Raw genomic sequence first — 25,197 nt, forward strand, 5'->3', positions numbered from 1 at the left:
TAACTACAATTTTAATATGTGTATCTTGGCTAAAAAATGATTGAGGCAGAGCGTGAAAGTGAGCTCCTAAGGTATCAAAGGTGTGAACTCAAAGGAAGCAATTGTTTAATGGGGTGAATGGGGCGCTACCTAGGTGCAATGGGGTGAAAATATAAAAAGGAAGATTGAGGCAAAATATCCTGACAAATTTCCTGACAACAGGATTTGTTCAATTGAGAAATAGTCCCCAAAATATGTAGTGGAAACCCCATCCCTTGTGATATTTTAAGCTTGACTGGACAAAAGTCTACAAAATAAGTGAGGAAGCATAAGAAACAATCCTGCCACAGCCAAGAGTAGGGACTTCCTTGAGGACCAACACACTCTGGGGGATCTATAGCACTTCCACTCCTGATGCTGGAAAACAGAAGAAAGGGTTCAGCTTTAAAAGATCCTTCCTGGCCTGGGGGGTGGGGCAACAGGTCTACCTGCCACTCCCCTGGCCCCAAATACTGAAGTTGTTGAAAATGGGTCAGCTGGGTCCAGTCCTTCACCCTGAAGATGCTGGAAGAGAAGGGTGTAGAAAGCAACTGAAAACTACTAAAGGTAACTGGGTGGATACCTCGGGGGTCTGATTCAGGAGCAGGTCAATTCCTAGACTCCACAGGAGTCAGGGAATTACTGAGCTCTTCAACCTTCCTCCCCACTGGACCAAGAGAAGGGAGAGGGCACTCTTATCACCTGCCAAATGGTCCAGGCAGTGGGAGCGTTGAACCCAATGTAGACAACCCTAGCTCTGAGCACCTCTTGCAGCTAGCATGGATGACAACAGTGGCCTATTAAACAAAACCATCTAATCATGAATATTAGCTGTAAATTTCCATCTTATTTAGACAGCCAAATATGGCCTATTTTGTTGCCATCCCGGTCATTTTTATTCAGTTTGCTTATTAATATATCCTTTCCATCTCTAGGCTATTTATAGCCTATCTATAAAAGCTTTGTCGTCTTATACTGAAAAATCACAGAGCAACCAATTAGATTTCTTTCAAAAATATTTAGCTTTTATTACGCATAGAAAAAGTTTCCAAGAAGTTTTCTGACTAAAATAGCCAGCTTCCAAAAACTCACCTACTCCAGCATCCCCAGCTCTTCTTCTGCACAACTCTGTCCGGAGCATATAATTAAGCAGACGTGCAGATTAGAGAATTAGTTGCAACAGCATTTCCTCTTCAATCTGTACTCAGACCCCATCTAACCAATAGAAATGCAACAACTCACATGGATCCTAGGCTTTTGTACACGTACTTTGGAATAATTAGCACCCTGCAACACACACTGCTAAGACCCTGCAGGACATGTTTTCAATTTAGATTCAAAATGCAACATTTCCTAGAAATGTACTTCAGAAAAGGACTTCCTTCCCTTTAGTGTTCCTTGCATGGAAATCTATAGGTGATTAGTCCCATAAATACAGATCAGCTTTCCCGCTTCCTGTATGTCAGGGCCAGAGGTAAGTAGAAGAACATTTCATTTTTCCTGGGGTTAGGACTCCAGATTTCTTTAATTCAGTTCTGGCTATGACATCGCCAAGAAAGGCCCAGCCATCCAATCAGCATGTTAAGTTGGACAATCCACGTCCAAACATGCATAAATACTATTTGTTGTGATAAGAAGTACAGCACAGCAAAGCACATAACAGGAAGTCTGGTACTGATTAAACCTTGGTCAGTGACAGCCCTGCAGTGTGGGAAGAGAGAGAGAAAACTGTTTTCTACAGATGAGTGTCATGGCTGGCCAGTTGCTCCTCATACTGCTTTCCACTTCCATAGCAGGTCTCCTGCAAGCTGAAGGAAATGGTAAGAGAATCTTGACTTTTTGCCTCTGAGGCTGGTTTGGGGTTCTACGTGAGGAATGAGCTCTTATGTGGCAGGACAGGAGCAGAGTAAGCCCAGGGAAGTCCCCCCCCCCATGCTTGAGTGTCTCAGACATCTTACATGTTGGCGTTTCATACCTGCAGCGTGTGTGTGATCAGTTTCAGCACCAGGTACTGTCGCTATGAACTGGTTTGCCTAGAGTTTTAATGTCATGGCCACACTTTCAGTTTTCCCAGTCAAGGTGTGGGGCAGATAAGCGTGGGGCAGAGGCAGTACCTGGAGATAAAACCCTGTCTGTGGCAAAGAGGAAAAAAGAGAGGAAATGTTTCTTCCCACAGAGATGAGGTAGGCAGAAAACAACACCTCCCACCTTGGAGAAAAACTACCCTTCAACCCAGAAGCTAGTGAGAGGGAGGGTAGTCCCTTTCCACCCAGCAGACTGGAGGAGGGGGAATGGAGACATAAAAGGGAAGGGGGAAATGCATGGGAGAGTGGAGAAGAGAAACCAACAATTAGAAGAAATGAGATGTGGCTCCAGACAGTAGGAAGGGAAGTCTCTGCCTCTGTGCCTCCCCCGACTTCTTCAAAGCATGTGAAAAGGAGTCTGAGGAGAGGCAGATAAGCTTGTGAGAGAACACTACAGGGAAAGGAGAGACAAAAACCAAAATGGGGGAGGGGGAAGGAAAAGGAATAAAGATCTGTATAAGAGAGGGGAGAGCAAGAAGACAGGCATTTTAGGGTTTAGTGTTTGCTGTTGTTTATATTTTAATTTAAAAAGGGCTAATGTCAAACTGCGTACGCCCCCAAAGCTACAATACCATCTTGTAAGGAATGTACATCCTCTGCAGCTTCCTGGGAATGAGTTGCCAGGTTGGTGGATAATTTCCTAAATCAAATGAGACCAGAGGGAGCTAGCGCGGGACTCCAGAAGCCAGGGGTTCAATTCCCTGCTCCGTCACAGACTCCCTGTGTGACCTTTTGTCAGTCACTCTGTGCCATAGTTCCCCATCTGTAAAATGGGCAAAAGAGCACTGCCCTACCGCAGAGGGCACTTGTGAGGATAAATACATTAAAGACTTTGAGGTGCTCAGATCCTATGGAAAGGGGGCCATCCTGGGGACCTTAAATAGACCAGAAGATTTGCTTTTCCTTTATCCATTCTTTAAGTCCTCAGTGCTATTGTGCTGCAGTTGCCAACAAGCCAAACACTGCTTAAAACAAACAACTACCCAATAGTTCCTAAGTACAAAATCAGCCTCCAAGGATTCTGCCCTGGGCGATTTCTTTGCCAGCCTGTTTAGATTCCAAAAAGACTCTCTTTGCATGTTTCTCAACTGTTTTGCTTTACCAGGCAAACAGCCTACTATGTTTTGAGGCAGGAATATTTAGGGATGCAAGAGATCAGCCTCACAGACAGAACAGACTGGGTCATAAATACACCATTCCTAGCTGTAATAATCGGCAGTGGCGGCAACATTTAGCGATTAAAACCACACTAGTACATAGCTGCCTCCTGTCACTTCCTCACAACTACAGAGCAGGAAAACTAATTTAAGGATAAGCAAGATAATGAGTGAACTATGGGCTGTAAATCATTTAGCCAGACACCAACAGCTACACTGACAAAGAGTTAGACCACATCCTGGCTGTAGTTCTACTGAAATCAATGGGAATCCGTGAGGCAGTAAGGTACTACCCAATGTGGGTAACGCTGGCAAAATCTGGCCTGCTGAGGCTGATCCAGCCATTCCCCCTGAAAACAAAACACCAACTGTCTCAAATCTAATTAATAGAATCATAGGCCTGGATGGACCCTTGAGAGGTCATCTAGTCCAGTCTCCTGCACTCATGGCAGGACTAAGTACTATCTAAACCATCCCTGACAAGTGTTTATCTAACCTGCTCTTAAAAATCTCCAGTGATAGAGATTCTATAACCTCCCTGGACAATTTATTCCAGTGCTTAACCACCCTGACAGGAAGTTTTTCCTAATGTCCAACCTAAACGGCCCTTGCTGCAATTTAAGCCCATCGCTTCTTGTCCTATCCTGAGAGGTTAAGGAGAACAATTTTTCTCTCTCCTTGTAACAACCCTTTATTTCCCTTAGTGATCATTAAAGTGCATAGTTAATAAAAATAATCAATTAATAATAATCAGGTGTACAACAAAACAGTCCAGGAACTGCATGTTCTATGCCAAGGGAGGCCGCATGATCCACTGGATAGGGCATGAGGCCATAAGACTTGCATTCTAGCCCCAACTCTGCCACTGACCTGCGGTGTGAAAAACACTCTTTCTGAGTTCAGTATGTTTATCAAAACCCACCAGCATGTCAGCGTTTACAGCACAGTAACTGATGATGATTAGTACACTCAATAGTTGACTCTGGTAATAATATAATGATTTACGTGCATGTATTCCTGCCCCCTTCTGGAAGTAACAGCACTGTTCATGCATTCAAGTGGCTGAGATGGACCTGTGGGAACTGCTTCTCCAATTTAATAAAATAGCAGCTGCCCTTTTAACCTCTGGGGCAGCCATTCTCAAATATTTACCATTATGCTCTGCTCTTATTAAAACAAATGAGCTCAGACCCCACCTGCGCTAGACACAATGTTCATATGTAGCCACTGTTAGTTAAATACCAGAATGCAATTATAATCACCTTACCCTGACATTTCAATTAGATGGGGATATTATTGAGGGCAACCTGGGGTGTTATTGGGTCTGAAAGGAGAGCCTGGGACAGCACAGGAGCATTTGGGAAGATGCGGGCGGAGAAAGCCTGGAGTCTTGGGGATTGTGTTGGCTGGGGCAGGGCTCCTGGAACAGTCTCACCCGTGAGCTCCTTGAATCCCTGTCTTACCATTTCATTCCTCTTGGAGTCTCTGTCCCATCCACCTCCTGGCCAATGAGCCCCTGAAGCAGCCACTGTTGCTGCTCGCTCACCAGCTTTCAGAACAAAGCAGGCGGACATGGTCTTCCCGTCTGTCAGTGCCACAGCAGCCCCCGGCAGCCAGGAGGAATTGCTGTGTGGGAAACCTGGCTTGGGCTGTGCAGCCCTGGTGGGTGTGTGAGAGACTTTATTTGGTGCTAGAGCAGGGAATCAAAAAGCAAAACGTAAGCAGCAATTTGCATTTTCTTATTTTCAAGATTAAGTGAAGTAAGACAGAATTTCAGGGTCCATCCACACCCTGTCAAGGGGCAACTGTTTGAACAGGCTTTTCGGAGGGATACTGGGATATACCTTGCTGGCATAAGGAGTTGATACATATGGGTCAGAATCTTTTATTCTGCTTTGGGTAATGGTGCCTAGAAAGAGATTCGGGTTTGTTATGTGTTTTTTTACTCAACTTATTGACTCCTTTCTAATGGAGTTCTTTGGCATCAGTTTTAAAATGATACATGTCATTTCCTTTCCATTTAGTGTTTTTACAGGAAGAAAATGCAAACAAGTTTTTGGGAAGAACAAAGCGTGCTAATTCCTTTTTCGAGGAGCTGAAGAAAGGGAACATTGAAAGAGAATGTTATGAGGAACGCTGCTCAAAAGAAGAAGCCAGAGAAGCCTTCGAAGACACAGAGAAAACTGTAAGGACAAATCAACATGAAACAAGTAGGCCTTCAGGTGAAAGGCCCCTAATATCACTAGTTACTTATAGCATTAAACCCACAGAGTGATTTAGAGCTCTTTCTGTTTTAAATATTAGAAGTGGGCTGAATGGCAAAGTTTAGTTTTATAATATCAGAGGAGCAGAGTGAAACGTACAACATCTGAAAAGGCATCCAGTCCTAGTTCAGGTCTTGCCAGATCAGATCATGTTAAAGCCACCTGTTCACTTTTACCTGGTTCTGATCTGTTTAGTTTAGACAGTGACCTACTTAGAGCATCTCTAACACTGTTAGAATAAAATATTGAAAGGATGGATTCTCAACCCCTCCTGAGCTCTGCGTGTGTTCAGTGGAGCCCCTTTCTGCATTAAGAAATACAGGCCAGGCAGAACAGATGTCTTCAGATGAGATTTGAAATGAGATGGAAAGAGTACAAGAAGGCTGATTGAGATGGCAACCACTGCCGAGGAGAAAGTTCTCGTAAGATATTAACCAAGCTTATCTCAAATGCCTGGTACTTCTCAGACATTTAAGGGCTGGATTCGCTATTCCACATAGAACTTGTCTCTGTGGTGTAAGATAAAGCTGCTGCTGTGCAGCTGTAATTTACGCTGAGGCTCATCAGCTGAGGATCAGGGACCTTGTAGCAGGCTGGACTCGATGATCTGATGTCTTTTCATGGGCTCAAACTGAGGTCGACTGTGCTACTGGCCGTTCTTGTCAGCCTGGCTTACTGACTATACTGGATGATGACCTCCTTTCAGTGTCCTCATGTGATAATCTGACTCTCCAGCTGGCTTTCTGCCTGTGCAAAACCAAAGCGTCCCCTTAGGTCTTGGAGAGGGAGAGTGACTCCTTTGGGCAGCAGGAAGGTTATCTATTAGGCTGGCCTTGAAGAGTCCATGTCCCCTTCCTCACCAGAGAGGAAGCTTATCCCAATGCTAGTTTTAGAGCCTATGTTCTGAGTCCCAGCCTTGCCCTGACTCTTGGCAGCAGGAAGAAGGCTGAGCCAGCCAGAGAAGAAATAGGAGGCCACAAGTAGGGAAACCAGGAATGAGAAAGGCAAAGGAGCAGGAAAGAGATGTGGGAGTTAAGGAGAGGGACGGAGAGATGGGGACCAGAGAGACTTCAGGGGATTGGGGTGACTAGAGAAGGGAACACAAAATGTTTGGAAGGCAAAGAGTGAAATTTGGTGAGGAGACGTATTTCAAAAGGTGGGTGAGGCATTGGGGGAAGAGCACAAAGAAACTAGGGGGAGGGTAGAGGCAAGATGGAACAGAAAGTGAGAGAAAAATCAAGAAAGCAGAGCCACATAGCCTGAAGGTTAGTAACTTGGATGTAACATTTATATTCCCGCATTTTCGATGAAGTGAGCTGTAGCTCACGAAAGCTTATGCTCAAATAAATTTGTTAGTCTCTAAGGTGCCACAAGTACTCCTTTTCTTTTTTCCACATTTTATACTGTATCCCTGGCAGAAAATAGGGAGTCTGCTCTGAGCCATAGGGCATAGGAGGATTTTAAGGGAAGATTGTGGTTCGGGTTATGGATTGTAAATGGAGTGTAGGGGAGGATCTTCAGGCTGACTGTGACCTGAACATGGGTTGTTGTCACTTTTCTCTTTATAATTGAGCATTATGGCCCTATTCTTCCACCACAGGATTCAAATAACTTCCATGAAGTCAAACAAGTTCACTTCTTACAACTATTCTTCTCCTAAGGCAACAAGGTCTGTTAAAGCATTGTTTGGGTTGCACTATGAAATTCACAAAATATTAGGAAGTGGACTAATTAAGAAATGTTAGCTCAGCTGTGGCAAACATCTACAAGAAGCAATATATGATGATAAGCTATATATTTAACCAGGAAAACTGAAAGAAAAGAGGCCATGAGAGAGAGAGGAAAAAAATAGCACTTTGCCTTCTTTCAGTGTTAACTTTATATAGGATCATAGCTAATTGAGATACAAAACATCACCAGGGCCATATTCTCCCACCATAGATTGCAGTGTTGCCAATTCTCCCTGTATCTGGTGGGTTTTTTTTCTTAAAACCCCCTCTGGGATCAGGTTATTAGATGAGTAGCTCAACTTTCACTGATACAAAAATGTCTAGACTTCATGGTTTTGTTTAAAGACTCAGTTAAAGTAGAACACTGCACTGCAAGGGCCTGTATTTACATCCAACTTAAGAAGTTCCACTTTAACTGTGTCTTTAAACAAAACTATTTTTAGTATATTTGTATGAAAGCTTCTGTGTTAGAGTCTGATTCACTAATCTCTGCCTATCTGTTGTTTTTCCCCATTAGGATGAGTTCTGGAATAAATATATAGGTAAGGAATACTTTAATTGTACTTTGTTCTTAAACCTTAGAGAATATATATTACAACATTTTGGACACTGAGGCCTTGTCTACACTACAGGGAAAAGTCCATCTAAGCTATGCAATTTGAGTTATGTGAATAGCATAACTCAAGACAACATAGCTTAGATCTACTTACTGCCGGGTCCACACTATGCAACGTCAACAGGAGATGCTCTCCCGTCGACTCCCCCTACTCTTCTCGGTCAGATGGAGTACAGGAGTTAACAAGCGAGCGATCTGCGGTCGATTTAGTGGGTCTTCATTAGCCCGCTAAATTGACCGCTGATGCATCAATCGCCACAGTGCCAGTCCTCTGGTAAGTGTAGACAAGCCCTGAGAGAAACACACTTTATAAAAAAAAAAGAAAAGAAAAAGAAAAGATTTGTTGACTGATAAGTAAACAACGCAGCTGTGTGACCCCTAGAAGCTTCAGTTTGCAATGGTGTTTGCATGGTGACCATTACTGATTTAGTAATTTATTAAACCGGGACTGTGGAGTCCAGTACACAGGGATTTCACAGCAAATCAGCCCTTTCGCTTAGGTCTGGACTTTCAAGTTCCCCAGACTCAAACCTAAAGGACACATCTCACACGCACACCACTCCCAAGCCCTGGGACACCACTACTTACCATTTTCTGATTTTAAAAGGAGCCCATTGGCTTCCTGTACCCGTACCCCATCGCGCCTCTCCTTTGTTCACTAAGTCAAATCTTCCCCTACCCAATTCCAAGGGTCTTCTTCATGATGGCAAAGAAGCACCTGGCCTTCCTCATCACTCCTAACTAGGGTTACCACCTGGCCAGTATTTGACCGGCCTGGCCAGGTTTTATTTAATGGATTTGCCAGTTGCCAGAAAAATAATTTAATCTGCTGGGGTTTTTTTTTTACATGGGTCTAAAGATTTACATTATTATCATAATACACTGGGATATCTAATGTTAAAGGCTTCTGTGTCCAGCTAAAGAAGCTGCAGTGTTCCCACTTGCGCAGTTTAAGCAATAACAGATCAAAACAGTTGGAAAATATGGCAGCTGTCTGGCCACCAACACGCAAGCGCACCGCACGTGTGTGAGAGAGGGTATGAGTCATGTGAGAGCAAGGAGATGTGCAATATGATCAATCTTATCTATGTGTATTATCTCTCTAGATACTGTAATTGACTATAGAAGCGGGGGTTGTGGAGTTGCCTTTTGTTTGAGGCGGACTTGCCTTGGAGGGGGGTTGCCTTTTTTTGCATTTCAAAGGTAGTAACCCTACCTCCAACACACACAGGACAGCACATATGTCTTCACTGCAGAGTTAGCGCAAGCTAGCCTAGCCCAGGTAGAGCATCCCCAGTGCAAAGCACCAACTGTGCCAGACCCATGTGCTGGGATGGGTTTCTGGTGGGATATTCCATGGTTCTTAGCAGTGCATTAATCTGAGCTGCTCTATGAATTCATTCACAGGGTGAGCATGCTCTCTCTCTGCCCCTGGCATAGAGCTGCTGTCTGGCAGTGACATGAGAACAATACTGTATGCAAATGACTTCCAATCAGAGCTATTCATTAATACAGACAGTTCTGAAAGGGAAATCAAACAGCATGTGGCAGCAGGCACTTTTAACAAGAATGTCATTACGGAATTCACTCTGCAAACCACAACGTGATTTGTAGTATACCAGGCTGACTTCTCTGCTCCTCTGGTTCTTTCCTGTCCACTAGACATAAAAGTGTCATTTGGGGTACATTTCCCCAAAGGATGGGTCTTACTGTTATCACATCTTTACCAGAAGGCCAGTGTCCGCTTCTGGCCAACTGGCAGCGCAGGAAGAGGATTTCTTGAACTGCATCTCAGTTCAAACGCAGTGGAAATTCAGCAAAAATGGAGCAGACTAATGTAGGGTTAATACGCTGAGCCAGTGTAGGTGATTTACAGCGCAGAAAGAGCGGGGAGGTAGAAGAGAAAGTACAGTCCAGGTAGAATTGTGGATAAACTTAGAGGTCCAGCAGCACCTGGGTTTGATAAGCCTGCATTCTCACTGCAAAGTAGGTTGGTTGCCAGCCCAGGCTGAAGCAAAACCCAAGCTCAAGCCTATATTCTCAATCATGCCTGCTAGCACAGGCCTAAAGCACCTTCAGGACCAAGTTAGAGGTTTTTCTGTGTAGACAGAACAGGGGTTGGGGCAACACCCAAGCTATAGCCCAGGCTAACTCTTCAGTGAAGATATACCCTAAGAATGGGAAACGAGTTAACTGTGGTTATGACCCTGTGGCAGATAAGCCGGAAAGTCACTTGGTTTCCTGATTATCCTGTAAAGAGGCAGCCCAAGGAGAGGAAGACAGGGGATAATGGTGGCAGCCCAAGTTCAAAGAGGCACAGAGGGGAGGTAATTTAGTAATAAAGCACTGCAGGTATACCACTCTACTCCCATGTTCGTGGTTGTCTTTGCGTCCCTGCTGCAGGGGTGTCAACTGTCACAATATTTGGTGTTTTTCTTAAAACCCCAGATTAGGTAAGAATCTCAGTTATCATTTTAAAAAAAACATCGTGGCCGTGGAGAAGAGTTTGAAAATGTGACCCCTAAAGGCTCAATGGCTGCAAGACAAATCATAGGAACACCAAATTTATTAATTTTTTTTTAAATCTCATGAATTTTCAGCCAATCACATGATTTTGTAGGGGCCTGACTCACGATTTTGATTGCTTGGGGACTGCAATACCACGGCTAGATAATACAAGGAAAAATACCAGCAGAATAGGGGACACTCCTGAGCCATCTCTCCTGTTATCTGAAGATTTTGGGTGTCCCCTAAGATCTTTGGGGTTATCTGGCCTTCACAACCCTCAGCACAAATGTTGCACTCTCTGACAATGAAGTAGTATCGAAGCCTTTTCTGTAGGAGGCAGAGTTATGCTTTACAATACATGAGTAGAGTTGGTCAGGAGTTTCTAGCAGCCTTTTGTCAGAAAATACCAATTCTTGGAACCCAAAATGTTTTGCGGAAACTTATCAGGTTTGATGAACTTTCAGTGAACCACTTGTTTGAACCACAGCTCACCTGGGGGCTGCTGGGGAGCCCAGGGTTTTCAGGCTCCTTGCCATGAAATGTAAGCCTGGGAGCACCTGCTGTAAACTGGCTCGGCTCCCAGCTCTGCATCAGGGAGCCTGGAAGCTCTGAGAGGCTTGGCTTGAGCCAGGGTTCTCAGGGACTCCAGGCTTTCTGCTGGGGAGCATGGAAACCCTAAGAGTCCAGGCTCTAGCCAGGGGATCTCAATCTAGGTTCCTGAGTCTAAGTAGGGATCTTGGAATGCCTGGGAGCTCCATCTCAAGATGGGGTTCTCAAGGCTTCCAGACTCCATGCTGCAGAGCTAAGAGCCTGAAAATCCTGGGACATGTTTCAGGAGCTGCACCTCTGGGGCAGCCCTGGCATGTGGTTTATCCCTGGGCTGGGGGCCCCAGTGCTTCCAAACTTCCCGGCCAGCCAGCTCGCTGGACTGCCCAACTCCCACAACCTAGTGATACAGCTGTCCTGACAGCTGGGCTGCCCAGGGAGCCAGCTGGCCTGAGACCCTGGAAGTCCTGGGGTGCCCAGCCTGGGGCAATCTGTGTGGTGGGCTTGCATAGGAATTCTGTCACTTTCGCAACCGCTGTTCAGTGCTAGGCATCTGTGAAACTGGCAATTATCATGTAAATTTCAGTCAGGGGCTGCCAGGGTCCGCAGAGCATATTTCATTTCGATACACCATGTGGTGGTGGTTCCAAAATGAAAATTTTCGGGAATTTCCAGTTTATGGGAAGTTTTGAACATTTTGTTTCTGTTCGGAACATGATCCATTACATACAAATGTCAAAGCAGCACAAAATGTACATGCATGATAAGGCTAGTGCATGATATTAAACTGTATTCCAGGTGTCATTGTTTACTGTTGCTCTAGGACCCTTTGGGAAATGCAGTTTTAAATCTCATAGGGTTATCTTGAGATAACATTTTAAATACAAATAACAAAAAGGACAGTAACAAAGTTCATCATCCAGGAATACTTCAAATCTTAATAAAAATGTTTATGCTGTATCTTAAAAGCTTCTGTGGCCTCTTTTTGTAGATGGGGACCAGTGCAAACTCAATCCTTGTCAGTATGGTGCAACGTGTAAAGATGGAATTGGCACATACACTTGTACATGCTTGGATGGATATCAGGGCAAAAACTGTGAATCTGGTAGGTTTTTGTTTTTACTGTAGGATGGTGATGAAATATTCAAAGAACCAATGGGTAGACAATATTTCTCATTTCCTTAGAGTTAAGGAATAAATGATAGAATATGGGTTGGAAAGTTTTGACAGGTCTGAAACCAACAATACCTGTTGTAATAGACCCAGGCCAGCTGGGTACAGCAGACTAGCCTTATTGGGATCCAGGAAGTGGGCGGGCGAAGCCTACAGCAGAGTAGCAGAAGGCAGATATACTGGCCACTGGATTAACAGTTTTCTGTTCCCTGACTGACCAGAGCAGGGGCTGTTCCAGGCTAATAAGAACACCTGACTCCAATTAACCTGCAAAGAGTCAGGTGAGGCCATTAAGCTAATGTGACCACCTGATTCTAATTAAGGCCCCTCTGATAATATAAAAGGGCTCACTCCAGTCAGGCAGGGAGGAGCCAGGGGAGAGGAAGTGTGATTGAAGGGCTGGTTAATGAAGACACCCTCAAGTCATTGGTAAGGGAGCCCTAAGGTAAGGGTAAAGAAAGAAGAAGCAGGAGAGCTGTGGGGAAGTGGCCCAGGGAAATATAGCAACTCTGGCAGTAAAAGGTTGGCTGCCAACAGCTGCTATCATTAGGGTCCCTGGGCCGGAACCTGGAGTAGAGGGCAGGCCCAGGTTCGCGCCCCCCCCTCAACCCGCCACTACAGAAACACTTCCTGGGAGGGGAAAACAGGTCCCTGTCAGGACAGGAGGCTAAACTGTTTTGGCATGAGGCCATAGTAGCAACAGAGACTGTGGGAATTTTCTCACCAACCTCCATTGCTGGCTTATGATGAAAAAGGCTCAGTAGACTGTATCCCTGGTCCTAGAGAGAAAAGGGCTACGTGGAAGGTTGCAGTGAGCCTCTGAAGCTAGCATAAACCGCCTGGAAGCGCGGGACCCACGGGGACAAGGTCAGAGCTCTGCCACACTGGCTTAGGACCTACGCCAGTGCAGTAAGCCATTAAACTACCATGTCTTTGCAAATAGATATGGTTAAAAAATGCTCAAAAACTTCTGTTAATGTTGCAAAGCAGGTGCCCAGTCCTACAACCCTTATTGATGTGGGTAATACTTACCTCACAATCAGGCTGAATTCAGTAAGAATGCTCGGATGAGTAAGGATTGCAGGACCTAACTAATATAAAAGCACTTTATTTGCGCTCCCAGATACAATTCATCTGGTATTACACTACTTATTGTCTAGCAAGAGGAGGAAGAGGCAAATCAGGGGAGACTGATTTACAGAAGATAATGCAGTGACTCTCTATCCTGGGCACCCCATTCTCCTTGAGGTTCCCTCTCTTCATCTAAATCCTTCCTGAATACTCACTTCTACTGGGACAGCTACAGGAAACTAACGATATCTCTATATGTACAGTGCTTCACAGCGCAGCTGTACCGATACAGCTGAACTGCTGCAGCATATCTGGTAAAGACACTCTCCCCTTGGCATAAAAAAAACCATCTTCACCAGTGGCATAAGCTATGTCAGCAGGAGAATTTCTGCTGTGCACACAAATGCTTCTGTCGGTGTAACTTATGTCACTCAAGGGGGTGGAATATTCACACCTCTGAGCGACATAAGTTTTGTCAACATAGGCTGTAGTGTAGACATAACCAAATGGAAAAAGTCATCCACTTATTTATTTATCTTGTGAGTGAATGGGTAATGTTTCTCAAATGCTGGGAGAGAAGGGTGAAGGTTATCGGAATTGAGGCCTGGAATTGGTTTGGGGAGAACAATGAGGGATATGAAGTATAAGGGGAGGGAGGAATAACATGCCTACCAGCACCCTGATCTCTTTGCTTGTATGTTATACTCCTTTCCCCCACCACTTGTTTGTCTTTGCCTTTTTAAACTATCCATTCTTTGGGGCAGAGACTGTGTCTTCATCTGTGGTTTGAAAATGTCTAGCACGTTTTGGGCACTATTGCAACATGAGGAATAATGCATCTGCCAGAGGCATGTTTGAAACATTGCAAAGAAAAAGACAAAGGCTCTGGCCCAAATTTACAAGAATTATCAACTGCATATGCCTTTATAAAGTCACCATTTCTTTGTCATTTTCACACACATGTGTCTTTTATGTAGTTATACCAAAATACTGCAAGCTGAACAATGGCGATTGTGGCCACTTCTGCAGACCTGAAAGAAACGGTGTTGTATGCTTCTGTGCCACTGGCTATATTCTGGGACCAGATGAAAAATCTTGTATTCCGACAGGTATGAAGTAATGCATTGATGATGATGGATACTCACTTTGCTTTGATGGATGAGAGTTCAGCTAGTATTGACTTGAGTTCTGGGTTGGTTTGGTTTTTATTGCTTCTCACATGGGAAACAAGTCCAATCGGGGAGTTGCAAATGTGGTTGCATGTCTTGCAAGGGTAGTCGCCACTGGGGGGAGGGTTTGAGGTGCTGGCTTTACGACATGCTCTTGTCTTCTGCAGAGACCTCACACGCCACTCCTCAAAAGTGGATGTGGCCTCATGGCACAGACCCTTCCATCAGGGTCTGCCCAGTGCAAAGAGTTCCCAGGTTTTAATGTCTATCTTGCACACTATGAAATTGGCCCTCAAGATGTCTTTATACCTGAGGATGGGTTGACCCTTAGAGCAGGTTCCCGTGCTCAGTTGGCAGAAGAGTGCCGCTCTCAGTATAAGGGAAACCTCCATGTGGACCATGTGTCTGACCCAGCAAAGTTGAGCTCTGATGAGCATGCTTTCGATCCCAGGGATTTGGCACTTTGCAAGGACTTCAGTGTTGGGGATCCTGTCCTGCCACTTGATGTTGCAGATGGTGATGAGATTTCTAGTATATTGAAAACCAGCCTTTTGGTGGTCTAGGATACTTTGGTGGCATGAACAATTTGGATTTGGCACTGGTGATGCCTAGTTCGCATTTTTAAGGCCTCCTGCCTGTGATCCTTGGAAGGGGCTGAGCACCTTCAAATCCAACTGAATGGGAGTCAAAGACACTCATCCTTCTGCAAGATATGGCCCATAGTGATTATCTGAATGCACAGAGAGCACAGGTGACAGAAAACTATACTTGCAATTGTTTCTCATTTAAACAGTTTTCCCTCAAGTAGAGCTTGGTCCATTTAAAAAAAAAAAAAAAAGTGAACACAAAATACTACATTTATAAACTGCTTGGGTCATACTAATATAGATTAACCTTATAAATTAATATACACTTACATTATTTATAAAACAACCAAGCTCTACTTACATAACAATGATGGTATTCAGTTCCTCAGATATTATTAATCTTAAATTAAAAAATAATTTATTTAATCAGAATAAATGATGGAGTTTATGACATCCTTTATAAGTTTTAAAAAAAAACACCTATGTTTAAAGGAGTCATATGAGTCCTAAAATATAGCACTTTGCCCAAATACTCATTTTTTGTAAGAGTGGATGCATAATCATAACAATTTGAATAATTGAGAACATTTCATTTTAAAGATTTTGAAAGCATACTTTCAGTGAAATTGTTTGCTCACCATTGTCTCTATAGAAATTGAGCACTGTGCATAAAACTTAGCACTGTGGACATGCCTTAGAACAACAGAAATGCGATTGGTTTTGGTCCAATCTGGTCTTAGGCTCTGTGCTGTCTGCCAAGCCCCTGCTGGTGTCTTGAAAAATTTCATGGAATCTGCTGTTCTAAAGATAACCTGGTAAATGATTCAGCTTTTAAAGGACATGGTTACACTATTTTTTTTTGTCATTTATAGAGTATGTTTTCTCTTCTTTCTATTATTTATACAAACATTTGAAACCCTGAAAGTGATACCTATTTACATACAAATCATTTTCCTCCCTCCTAGGCACACATTTGTTTACTGTAGGACTTCTTATGAATGCTGAGCTTCTGGAAGTTTAAAAAAAAGTGCACTGAAATCGTTTGTTCAGGATAAAAAACAAACATCAATAAATGTACTTGGACATTACAAATGAATAGAAGAACAAGAAAGGTCACATATTGAGCTTTCTAACCATGAAACTCTCCACTCAACTTAGCTGTCCTGAAGGGACTAGTGTACATTTAAATGTCTAAAGTTACCGTATTGTTAGGACATCAAATCCTAACTTTTCATCGTTGTCCTTACAGAGCCTTTCCCATGTGGGAAAGTTTATGTGAAGAGAAAAAAGAGGTCAGTGATTTCATTTGGTAACAGTAGCAGTGTTACCAGTGAACAAGATGGCAACCCCAATGAACTGTATAGCAACAATGGGACAAGCCACAGAAACATCACCAGTATCGCAGACAGTCCAGATCTTCTTCTTCAGAATGAAACAAAAGCTCCCAATAGAACAGAGAATGATCCTAAAACTAACGTGTCTCCAAACCTTCATACGAGGATAGTAGGTGGTAATGACTGCTTGCCTGGTGAATGTCCATGGCAGGTAAATATATATGTTTTATATCTTACACATAGAGAGATACACAGTAATGTTGTAGCTGTGTTGGTCCCAGGATATTAGAAAGACAAAGTGTGGGAGGTATTATCCTTTATTGCATCAATTTCTGTTGGTGAGAGACAAGCTTTCAAACGTACGCAGAGCTCTTCCTCAGGTCTGGGAAATGTACTCAGATGAACAAATTGTTTAGTATAAGTAGTTAACACACATTGCGAGGGACCATTCATGGTGAGGTGGCCTGTTACCAGCTCTCCAGTCATGGGGCAGGGGGGGAGAAGGAACAAAAAATGCTGGGCTGAAGGCAGGAGGGGTGGGGAGAGAGACTGTGGGTTAATGGGTTACAAATTGTTACAGCGAGCCATAAATCTAGTGTCTCTGTTCAGTCCATGATTTTTAGTCTCTAGGATAGTTATGAATTTAAGTCCTCAGGCTCGTCTTTTGAAGGTATTGTGCACGTTTCCTTTGAGCATGAGGACTGATAGGTCAGATATAGAGTGATCCCTTTGTGAAAAGTGTTCACCCTCAGCTGATGTGGTATTTTTGTCTTTTATCATTTTTCTGTGTGTTAATTCGAAGAGTAGTGACTGTCGGATTTCACCCACATAGTTGTTGGGGCATTTAGTGCGCTGGATGAGGTACACCACGTGTTGTAATAGGCACGTGTCGGACCCACGGATCTTGAAAGGTGTGTTGTGGGAGATAGTGATCATTGTAGCAGTGGGGATACATCTGCAGGTTTTGCATCATCTGTTCTGGCAGGCTCTGATGCCAGTTTGAGTTGGTGTGTCCTGGCCTGTAGGGAGCTTGCTTCTGATGATGGCTTGGAGAAGTTGGGGGGTTGTTTGAACGACAGCAGGGGTGTATATATACTGTTGCTGGGCAGATACAAATACACGCAGTCCTTGACTTTATGATGTTCGAGTTATGACGGAACAGCACTTACGACGTTTGTAAATTGACATCCCGTTCCAACTGTACAATGTCGGTTCCGACTTTGATGCTCGATCCCACAGTGTTCCTATGGGATTTGAGTTGCAATGTTTTCAACTTACGATGCGATTCTCAGGAACCAATTTGTCATAAGTCCAAGGACTGCCTGTATATACACACACCGGGTGTATGTATTGTAGTTGTATGTATGTACAGTATGTAAAAACCTGTTACCTATGAAGGAACGGTTGCTTTAATTTTAACCAGCTATTTATGAATTCTTATGTTTTTCTATCCTCTGGAGTCATCCATTTTATCTCCTTGCAGGCTCTTCTAATAAATGAAGACAAGGAAGGGTTTTGTGGAGGGACAATTCTGAACCAGTTCTATATACTTACTGCAGCTCACTGCATAAACCAATCTAAAATCATTAAAGTTGTTGTCGGTAAGTGACTGTTATTATTTTATTCCTTTAGTACAAGAACAGGTATTAATGACTAACAATCTGTCCTCTAATCTCCATATGCAGGATGCTTTCTACTTCTTTCCTCATAGATTTTCATTTTGTCTTGTCAGCTATCATGATTGCCTCAATTTGTCCCTGGACTGGTACGGAAATGAGTGATTCACTTTGTAGCTGGCATCAGTGGAAATTCTTTTTCCTCTTGGTGAACTATGTGGACATGATAAAGAACAATAGTTCTAGCAATTTTACCCCTCCTTTCTCTCCTCAAGATACTAAGAATATGCCTTTTCCAAAATCTCACCCTCTTTACCAGCCAGAAACTCTGAAATCTCAGGCTTTAGCTACACTAGGACACTCGGGAAAGTTAAGATGAATTAACTGAAACAGGTTTAAGCTAAAGGAAACTTAAGCTATGGCTACACTAGAGAGCTTACAATGGCACATCTGCGCCGCTGTATGGTCTCCCATGTAGCCGCTCTAAGCCGATGGGAGAGTTCTGAAACTGCACTGGTGAGACTGACAGGGGATCTCCTGGTGGTGATGGACAGAGGTTAAATTACTCTGATGATAGAATAATATCTGCCATTTTTGGCACCATGAACCATTGGGCACTGCTGCTGTGACCATGAATTCTGGCAGAAATCAATGCAATCACACTGAAGATGTACTCAAGAGAGTACCACTTCAGCAACTATCCTGGTGCATTTCAAAAAGCCAGCATAGCAGTATCTAATCTCTAGTTCACATACAAAATCACCTCCAAGACCTTGGAACACTCTCCAAAAGAATGCAAGAAAGAGCCCTTGCCTCACCATCTTTAGATCACACTCTAAAACCTCGTATTGATTCTTCAATACGAAAGTCTTCAAAGGAGCAAAGAAAAAGAAGCAGCCCATTCCAAAACAATAGCTACAAATTAAACCAAAGCCAGAATGGAGGAGTTGTCTGTCCCATCTGAACAGACCCCATTTTTCCTGCAAGCCATATATAGTACATAGGTGATAGTGATAAGCCAGTGGTCTGCTCCAACCCAGCTCCTTCAGAGATTACCTCATCCCTTATGGACTTCTGCAGCAGCTGCAATCAGTAGAGGTGTGTTGACCCAAAGCTCCCTGGTAACAGAGAATATGCCTACATAGCAACTGAGAGGTGTGACTCCCAGGTCAGGTAGACGTATATGCACTAGCTCTGCTCAAGCTAGGGCAACCAGATGTCCCAATATTAGGGGCTTTGTCTTATATAGACAAGTATTACTCCTCCCTTCCAAAAAGAAACCAGTGTCCTGATTTTTTACACTTGCTGTCTGGTCACCCTAAAGCTAGCACAGTAAAAATAGCAGTGGAGCCGTGGTAGCACGAGCGATGGCTTGAGTACATACCCAAGGGGTCAGGCAGGATTGCAGTCAAGCAGCTAGCTAACTCATGCTGCCACAGCTATCATACTACTTCTAATACGCTAACTTAAGCAGAGTTAGTATGTCTGTCTCTATCCAAGCCAGGAATCACACCTCCCTCCCAGCTGCTGTGTAGACATGTTCTGAGAGTGATAGGGGCTAGGCAGTCTCAATAGAGACCTCAGCTATGAAATTCACTCCTGACCGAGATAAGCCAGGGTCCAAGTGCCATCGTCTTCAGGTTGTGATGGACGACACACAATGCTCTTTTTGTAAGCTTGCTCCACCCTGTAAGTATTGGTTACCCTCTGGTGACTGACTCCTGTTTGGTCTACCATACCCTCCCACCCTGCCCTTAGGGATGGGCCCTGTGCAGTTCGTAGATTTGGAGGAAGCTGGGGAGAAGGGTATTCCAAAATCTGAGAAATATTGATTTCTGTTAAATAAATGATAAGAGCCCACAAATACTACGGCAAAAGGTGCTTTGGAAATACACACAAAAACGTGAAAAGTACAAAGGTGGTCAGTTCAGAATTAGGTTATTTGCATTGTTATCAATCTTTGGTTTTGGTTTTTATGGGGGCTTTTTTCTGTTTGGGTCTTTAATTTTTTTCACAGGATCTTTATTATATATAAACAATGGATCATATCTGTTTATCTATAAATTATTAAAATCATATTTCAGGTTCCCATAGCATTACATAAATATCAGCTCTCCATCTGCTTCTGCCTCAAACTCAGAATCCTAATGCCAATCTACAAAACCCTCAACAGAGTAGGAGTTGATTATCTTGGAGAATTTTTGCAGCCAGCTAAGACGGTCATATTTCCCAGGAATGCTGCAGCTGGGGAAGCCCAGACCAGACTTACAGACAGTGGGCCAGAGGGTCTTGGCAGAAAGACCAAAAGCTGTAGAACCCCTTCCTATAGTACTTCATATGGATTCAAGGTCTGACAGATATACCTTCTTAGATGTAGAAGTGGCGGCTTGACTGTGGATGAACCCCTCTCTCTGGGAAGTTGCCTACATACAAAGGTACACCGAAAGGTGTGATGTTAAACCAGTTTGCCTAAACTAATACAACTTTGCGTGTGGACAATATTACATTGGTTTAGACTTAACTTAAACTAGTTTAGTTTACACCCGATATAAATTACGTTTAAACCTGAGCATACATGCATAAAGATGCACTAGTTTAGCTAAATCAGTTTAATATCACACCTTTACTTCAACTGATGTGACTTTGTGTGTAGACCAAACCTTGGAGAATTCATCAAATAGCATCAAGGTGGTAATAATATATGTATTTGACAACATTTAGATATTGATCTGAAATATGCTGCAAATTTGGAAAGGCCTAAAAATGACCTGTTCAATAGTTGTTGTTGTTTTAATTTATCAAAAAGAACTCATCGCAAGCTTTAGGCTCCCAAAAATATAGTTCGTAGTTATACAACAAAAGCAAATAATGCCCTTTGTACAACAGCAAGCCAGAAAATTTACAAACATTATCAAACCCAAAGTCCCAACCCATCCAGTTCCCAAAGAAACCCCATGCAACAACATTAAAATATGTGGGACACTGTTATTTTTTGCTGATAGCGAGAATGTTAAAGAATTTTGAAACACAAAGAAGCTGTGTTTCCAAATTATTTTGTATGTTGCCATATAAAGGGCCAAATCCCATTTACACTTGTGAGAATGCCTATCCTATATGGCCCAAGTGGTAGGCAATGGCGAACAAAACATTGTATTACATTCCTAAATAAAATCAACATTTTAACGCTAAGGTCCTAACTCGCCACTTGTTTAGCACTTTCTGTAGTCATCTATTCCTGTGCAAAGTGCAAGTAAAATGCTCCCAAATCAGGTTGGAAGGATTGTCCATCTGATTTGCCCATAGAAAAGACTACAAAAAGTGCAAGGCCATGGAGTATTGGTCCCTTAGTTTTTCTAGGAAGTGTTTTCTTTCATTTGTTGTACTGTGTCTCATAATAATTATATTTTTAATGATTTCACACAGGGGAAGTGGACAGAGATAAGGAAGAAAACACGGAAATGATGATCTCTGTGGAAAAAATATTTGTACATGGTAAATTTGTTTTGGCAACTTATGATTATGACATAGCCCTTATAAAATTAAAGGAACCTATAAAGTTTTCTCGGTATGTTATCCCGGCATGCCTTCCTGATGTGGAATTTGCTAACGAAATTCTGATGAATCAAAAATCTGGAACTGTTAGTGGTTTTGGACGTCTTTTTGAACATGGACGGGTATCCAACAAACTTAAAGTGCTTGAAGTCCCCTATATTGATAGAAATTCATGCAAGCAAACTACTAACTTTGCGATCACAGAAAACATGTTCTGTGCTGGCTATGACAATGTAACTAAAGATGCATGTCAGGGAGACAGTGGGGGTCCACATGTTACTAAATACAAGGACACCTATTTTGTTACTGGTATAGTCAGCTGGGGAGAAGGATGTGCAAGGAAAGGCAAATATGGAGTGTATACAAAAGTGTCAAAGTTCCAAGGCTGGCTAAGAAGGACATTAAGACATAACCCTTAATTATATGAAATTAATTTAGCATTATGTTTCGGACACTCAGCTGATCCATAAATAAGAGTTCAGTTTTTTTTAGCACTTCTGCTGAAATTCTTTCCAGACAGCTTCCTATTTCCTTTAGAGAGTTACAACACTGTTTCTTCATGAGTTAACACATGGTTTTCAGCATGCGTACTTGCACTTAAAACAATGCTCTGTTTGATTTAAGGACTTTCATGAAACAAGATTGTGGTTTTTTTTTTTTTTTTTTTTTTTAGATTCCACTTCGGGTTCCTGATTTACAGTTTTCCAAATTGATCTGTAGGAAACGTAGGGTTGTTGTGGGTTTGTTCGTTTGTTTGGATGAACATACTCTAGTTATAATGAGTGGGAGAGACAAGACAAATGTACAAATAGCATTTATCTAAAAATAGGTGTGGGTCATTGCTGAAATTAGACAGAGCATTTCCAAAGCCTTATGGCCTCAGGGCAAACGGTCTAATCTTCCAAATGACACTTACACACATACATACACACACATTAAAAAGCTAAAGAAGGCAGAGAGGTTACTCATTGCTAAAACTGTGCAGCAAATAAATCTTAGACAATTGATACTAAATAACTGGGTATTTCATAGAAACAAAATGTCTATGTTTCAATTAAACATAGAGTACAGTCAATAGAAAAAAAACTTGATTCTTATCCAGAAATCATATATATTCATCATATATCTGTTTGTTTCTCTTTTTAAAATACTTTATCACTCTTGTTTCTTTTGTGGACAATTAATTAATTAATTTAGTATTAATGTGGATGTTGTAGGTGAAATGCATGTTCTATAGAAATGCAATATTGTTGTATATCTGCATTTACCAACAAAATAAAGTGTTATCTATATTTATTTAGTAAATAGGCGTTTGCAAATATATATATGAACAAAATCTCTTTGAAGACTAGAAAAAGCCTGTGTCCTCCCAAACAGCTGAGTCTGACACACTGCATCTGCTTTATGTCAAGTTGGAGAATAAATATGGGCCTCTTCCCACAGCTTAAAAATAAGTCATTACATAACAAGATGACGGGCTCCTTATAAAGAAGTGAAACTCTGTTATGGCCTTTGATTAATTTGTAATCAAATTACATAGTTCTGGGGGTTCAATACTTTTTTCATTCCCTCTCTTCAAAATGTCAAATTTTCTAGCATTTTGTCCAGCAAACATTTTGAGCTGTAAGTTGCTCCATTTGAGATAAAACCTGCAGCAGAGGCCATCATGGAGTTCCCACCAAATTGTTCCACCTGAGGTAGGGTTTGACCCACACACATAATGCGCCATGGGATCCAACCCCTACTTGACAAATGCTAGGGGATCCCCGGGAGCATTAGGGTCTCTGCACCAGCTCCTTCAAATCCCCCCCCCCCCACGCACACATTGGCCTGCTCTCTGCTTCCTGCCATTATGGCTCTTAAGGATGACCCCTGGTTGGCTGCCCTGAGGATCTCACTTAAAAGGACCTACACAGAGGCCTTCATGGGAAAGGTAATACTCTAGGTAAATCCCTAAACTGTATAAACTTATTGCTGTAACTTCAGTGGGGATGATGTGCAGGCAATGCTGTTCCCACCCAGCCCTGTCCCTACTCAATGTGGGGTGCTGGTCATACAGTCCCCACCCTAGGCACCGACTCTGTGGGTGTTCTGGGGCTCAAGCACCCACTGAAAAAAATAGGGGGTGCTCAGCACCCTCAGGGCTGAATTAATCTTTTGTGGGCCCCAGCACCTGGCCCGAGGCCGCACACACTGCTCCACCCCAAGGTCCTGCTTCTCAGCCTCTTCTCCTCCAAGGCCCTGCCCACCACTTTGCCACAAGGCCCTGCCCCTGGTCAGCCTCTTCCCCACCCCCACCCCAACACCCTGCCCAACGCTCTCATGGGAGGGGAGGGGGCGGTGAAGAGCATCCACCAGCAAAAACGAAAGTCAGCGCCTGTGGTCCCCACCACTTCTGCATAGATCCCAGCCCTGAAGAGAGCCCTCTCTGCTGCGTCCAGAGAAGGTGGTGGAGTGGGAAGAGTTCTGCAGAGTGCTGATCCCTAGTCTCCAGGCAGGAAGGGTGAGACTCAGCAGCATCTAGCTCTGAGTCACGGGGCTGACTGGCAAATGAATTCAAACCTAGTCCACGTTAAGGGGTTTTTATTTTCAATATAGAAATGGATTGCTTCATAGCGATGGAGTTCAAATTAGACTTTTGAATGATTTGCCCAGCTGTGGTACCAACAATAATCAAACTGAATGTGGACCATGGGAACTGGGCTGATCGCTAGAGATTCATTTTAACATGCACAACACCACCTCCTCTCTCCCATCTGTAGCCTCTTTAAAAAGTGTGAACCAAAACCTCTTTTTCCCTGTTAGGCCCATGTTGAGTTTGTGCAGAGCCATATTCAAAAAAAGAAAACCCTCCTTCTGAAGCCACGAGACCTTTGTGGTGGGGTCAGTTAGAAAATAAAATGAGCCCGGTTCTTTGTTGAAGACATGATCATAAAAGGGTCTCAAGCTATCAGAAGATGGGAGATTATGTGAGAGTTGCAGGTGATTGGGGGATCAGAGAGAGTTCAGATAAATAGGGGAAAAATAATAAAATGGATCCATTATAGTGACAGTCACAGAGATGCAAAGAGAGAATACCAAAAGAACATGTAAGTGCACAAAATTAATGTGCTTGGAACGGAAATGTCAGCCTTCTATGGATGTGTTTAAGTGAATTTATCATCTCTTGTGTTCAGAGATAGATTATCTTTAAAAATCCAAACATAGTTCTCAGGGTCAGCTTTCATCCCGCTCAGCGGAGTCAAAATAGTTTCTTGTCTCAAGCAGTTTCCCCACCCCGCAGCAGCTACACACTGCAGCTGTGCAGCCCCACCACTGCAAAAGTACTAAATTACTTGTATAAGTCTGCCTCCCACCCATCTTATTTCATATAATATCCTGCAAAACCTACAACCAGCTCTAGTGCTACAAGGATAACAGAAACGAGGAAAGAGTTACAATAAAAACACATGTTTACGTAAGTTAATGTTTTGTACAATCTCGTTTAGCAAAGTTTAAGCAGTTCAAGACCAAAGCCAATCAATAAGCACATGCTAGCTATGTAAGCTAGCAGATTTTAAAATACTGACAATGATCAAGGTGAACAAATGTACGTGGTCTGAGAACTAACATTAAGCAAACACTGGATGGACTTAAAGCTCAATCCCTAGGTGGATTTAGAACCCACAGAAGCTAATAAGAAAACTCCTCTGACTTTAATGGGTGCAGGATTTTTTTTAACGTTGTTTTTAAAATGTAGACTCCAGAACTGGATGCAGTATTCCAATATCTG

The 25,197-nt window shown here is 42.9% G+C and overlaps 1 protein-coding gene across 2 annotated transcripts; it reads left to right on the forward strand.

Annotated features, from left to right (window-relative positions):
* Positions 1-1,646: 1,646 nt before the first annotated feature.
* On the forward strand, positions 1,647-22,730 carry F10 (coagulation factor X). 2 transcript variants are annotated; one of them, XM_073350307.1, is made up of 8 exons: positions 1,647-1,838; positions 5,284-5,444; positions 7,771-7,795; positions 11,915-12,028; positions 14,145-14,276; positions 16,173-16,468; positions 17,741-17,858; positions 21,297-22,730. In XM_073350307.1, the coding sequence occupies exons 1-8, from the start codon at positions 1,760-1,762 to the stop codon at positions 21,842-21,844; spliced, it is 1,473 nt and encodes a 490-aa protein (XP_073206408.1). In that variant the 5' UTR covers positions 1,647-1,759; the 3' UTR covers positions 21,845-22,730. The 2 variants fall into 2 exon arrangements, with proteins under 2 accessions (XP_073206408.1, XP_073206413.1); XM_073350312.1 differs by lacking the exon at positions 1,647-1,838 and having other exon boundaries at positions 5,369-5,481.
* The last annotated feature ends 2,467 nt before the right edge of the window (positions 22,731-25,197 follow it).

This window comes from Lepidochelys kempii, chromosome 1 (genome assembly GCF_965140265.1).
Source record: "Lepidochelys kempii isolate rLepKem1 chromosome 1, rLepKem1.hap2, whole genome shotgun sequence".
Lineage (NCBI taxonomy): Eukaryota > Metazoa > Chordata > Testudines > Cheloniidae > Lepidochelys > Lepidochelys kempii.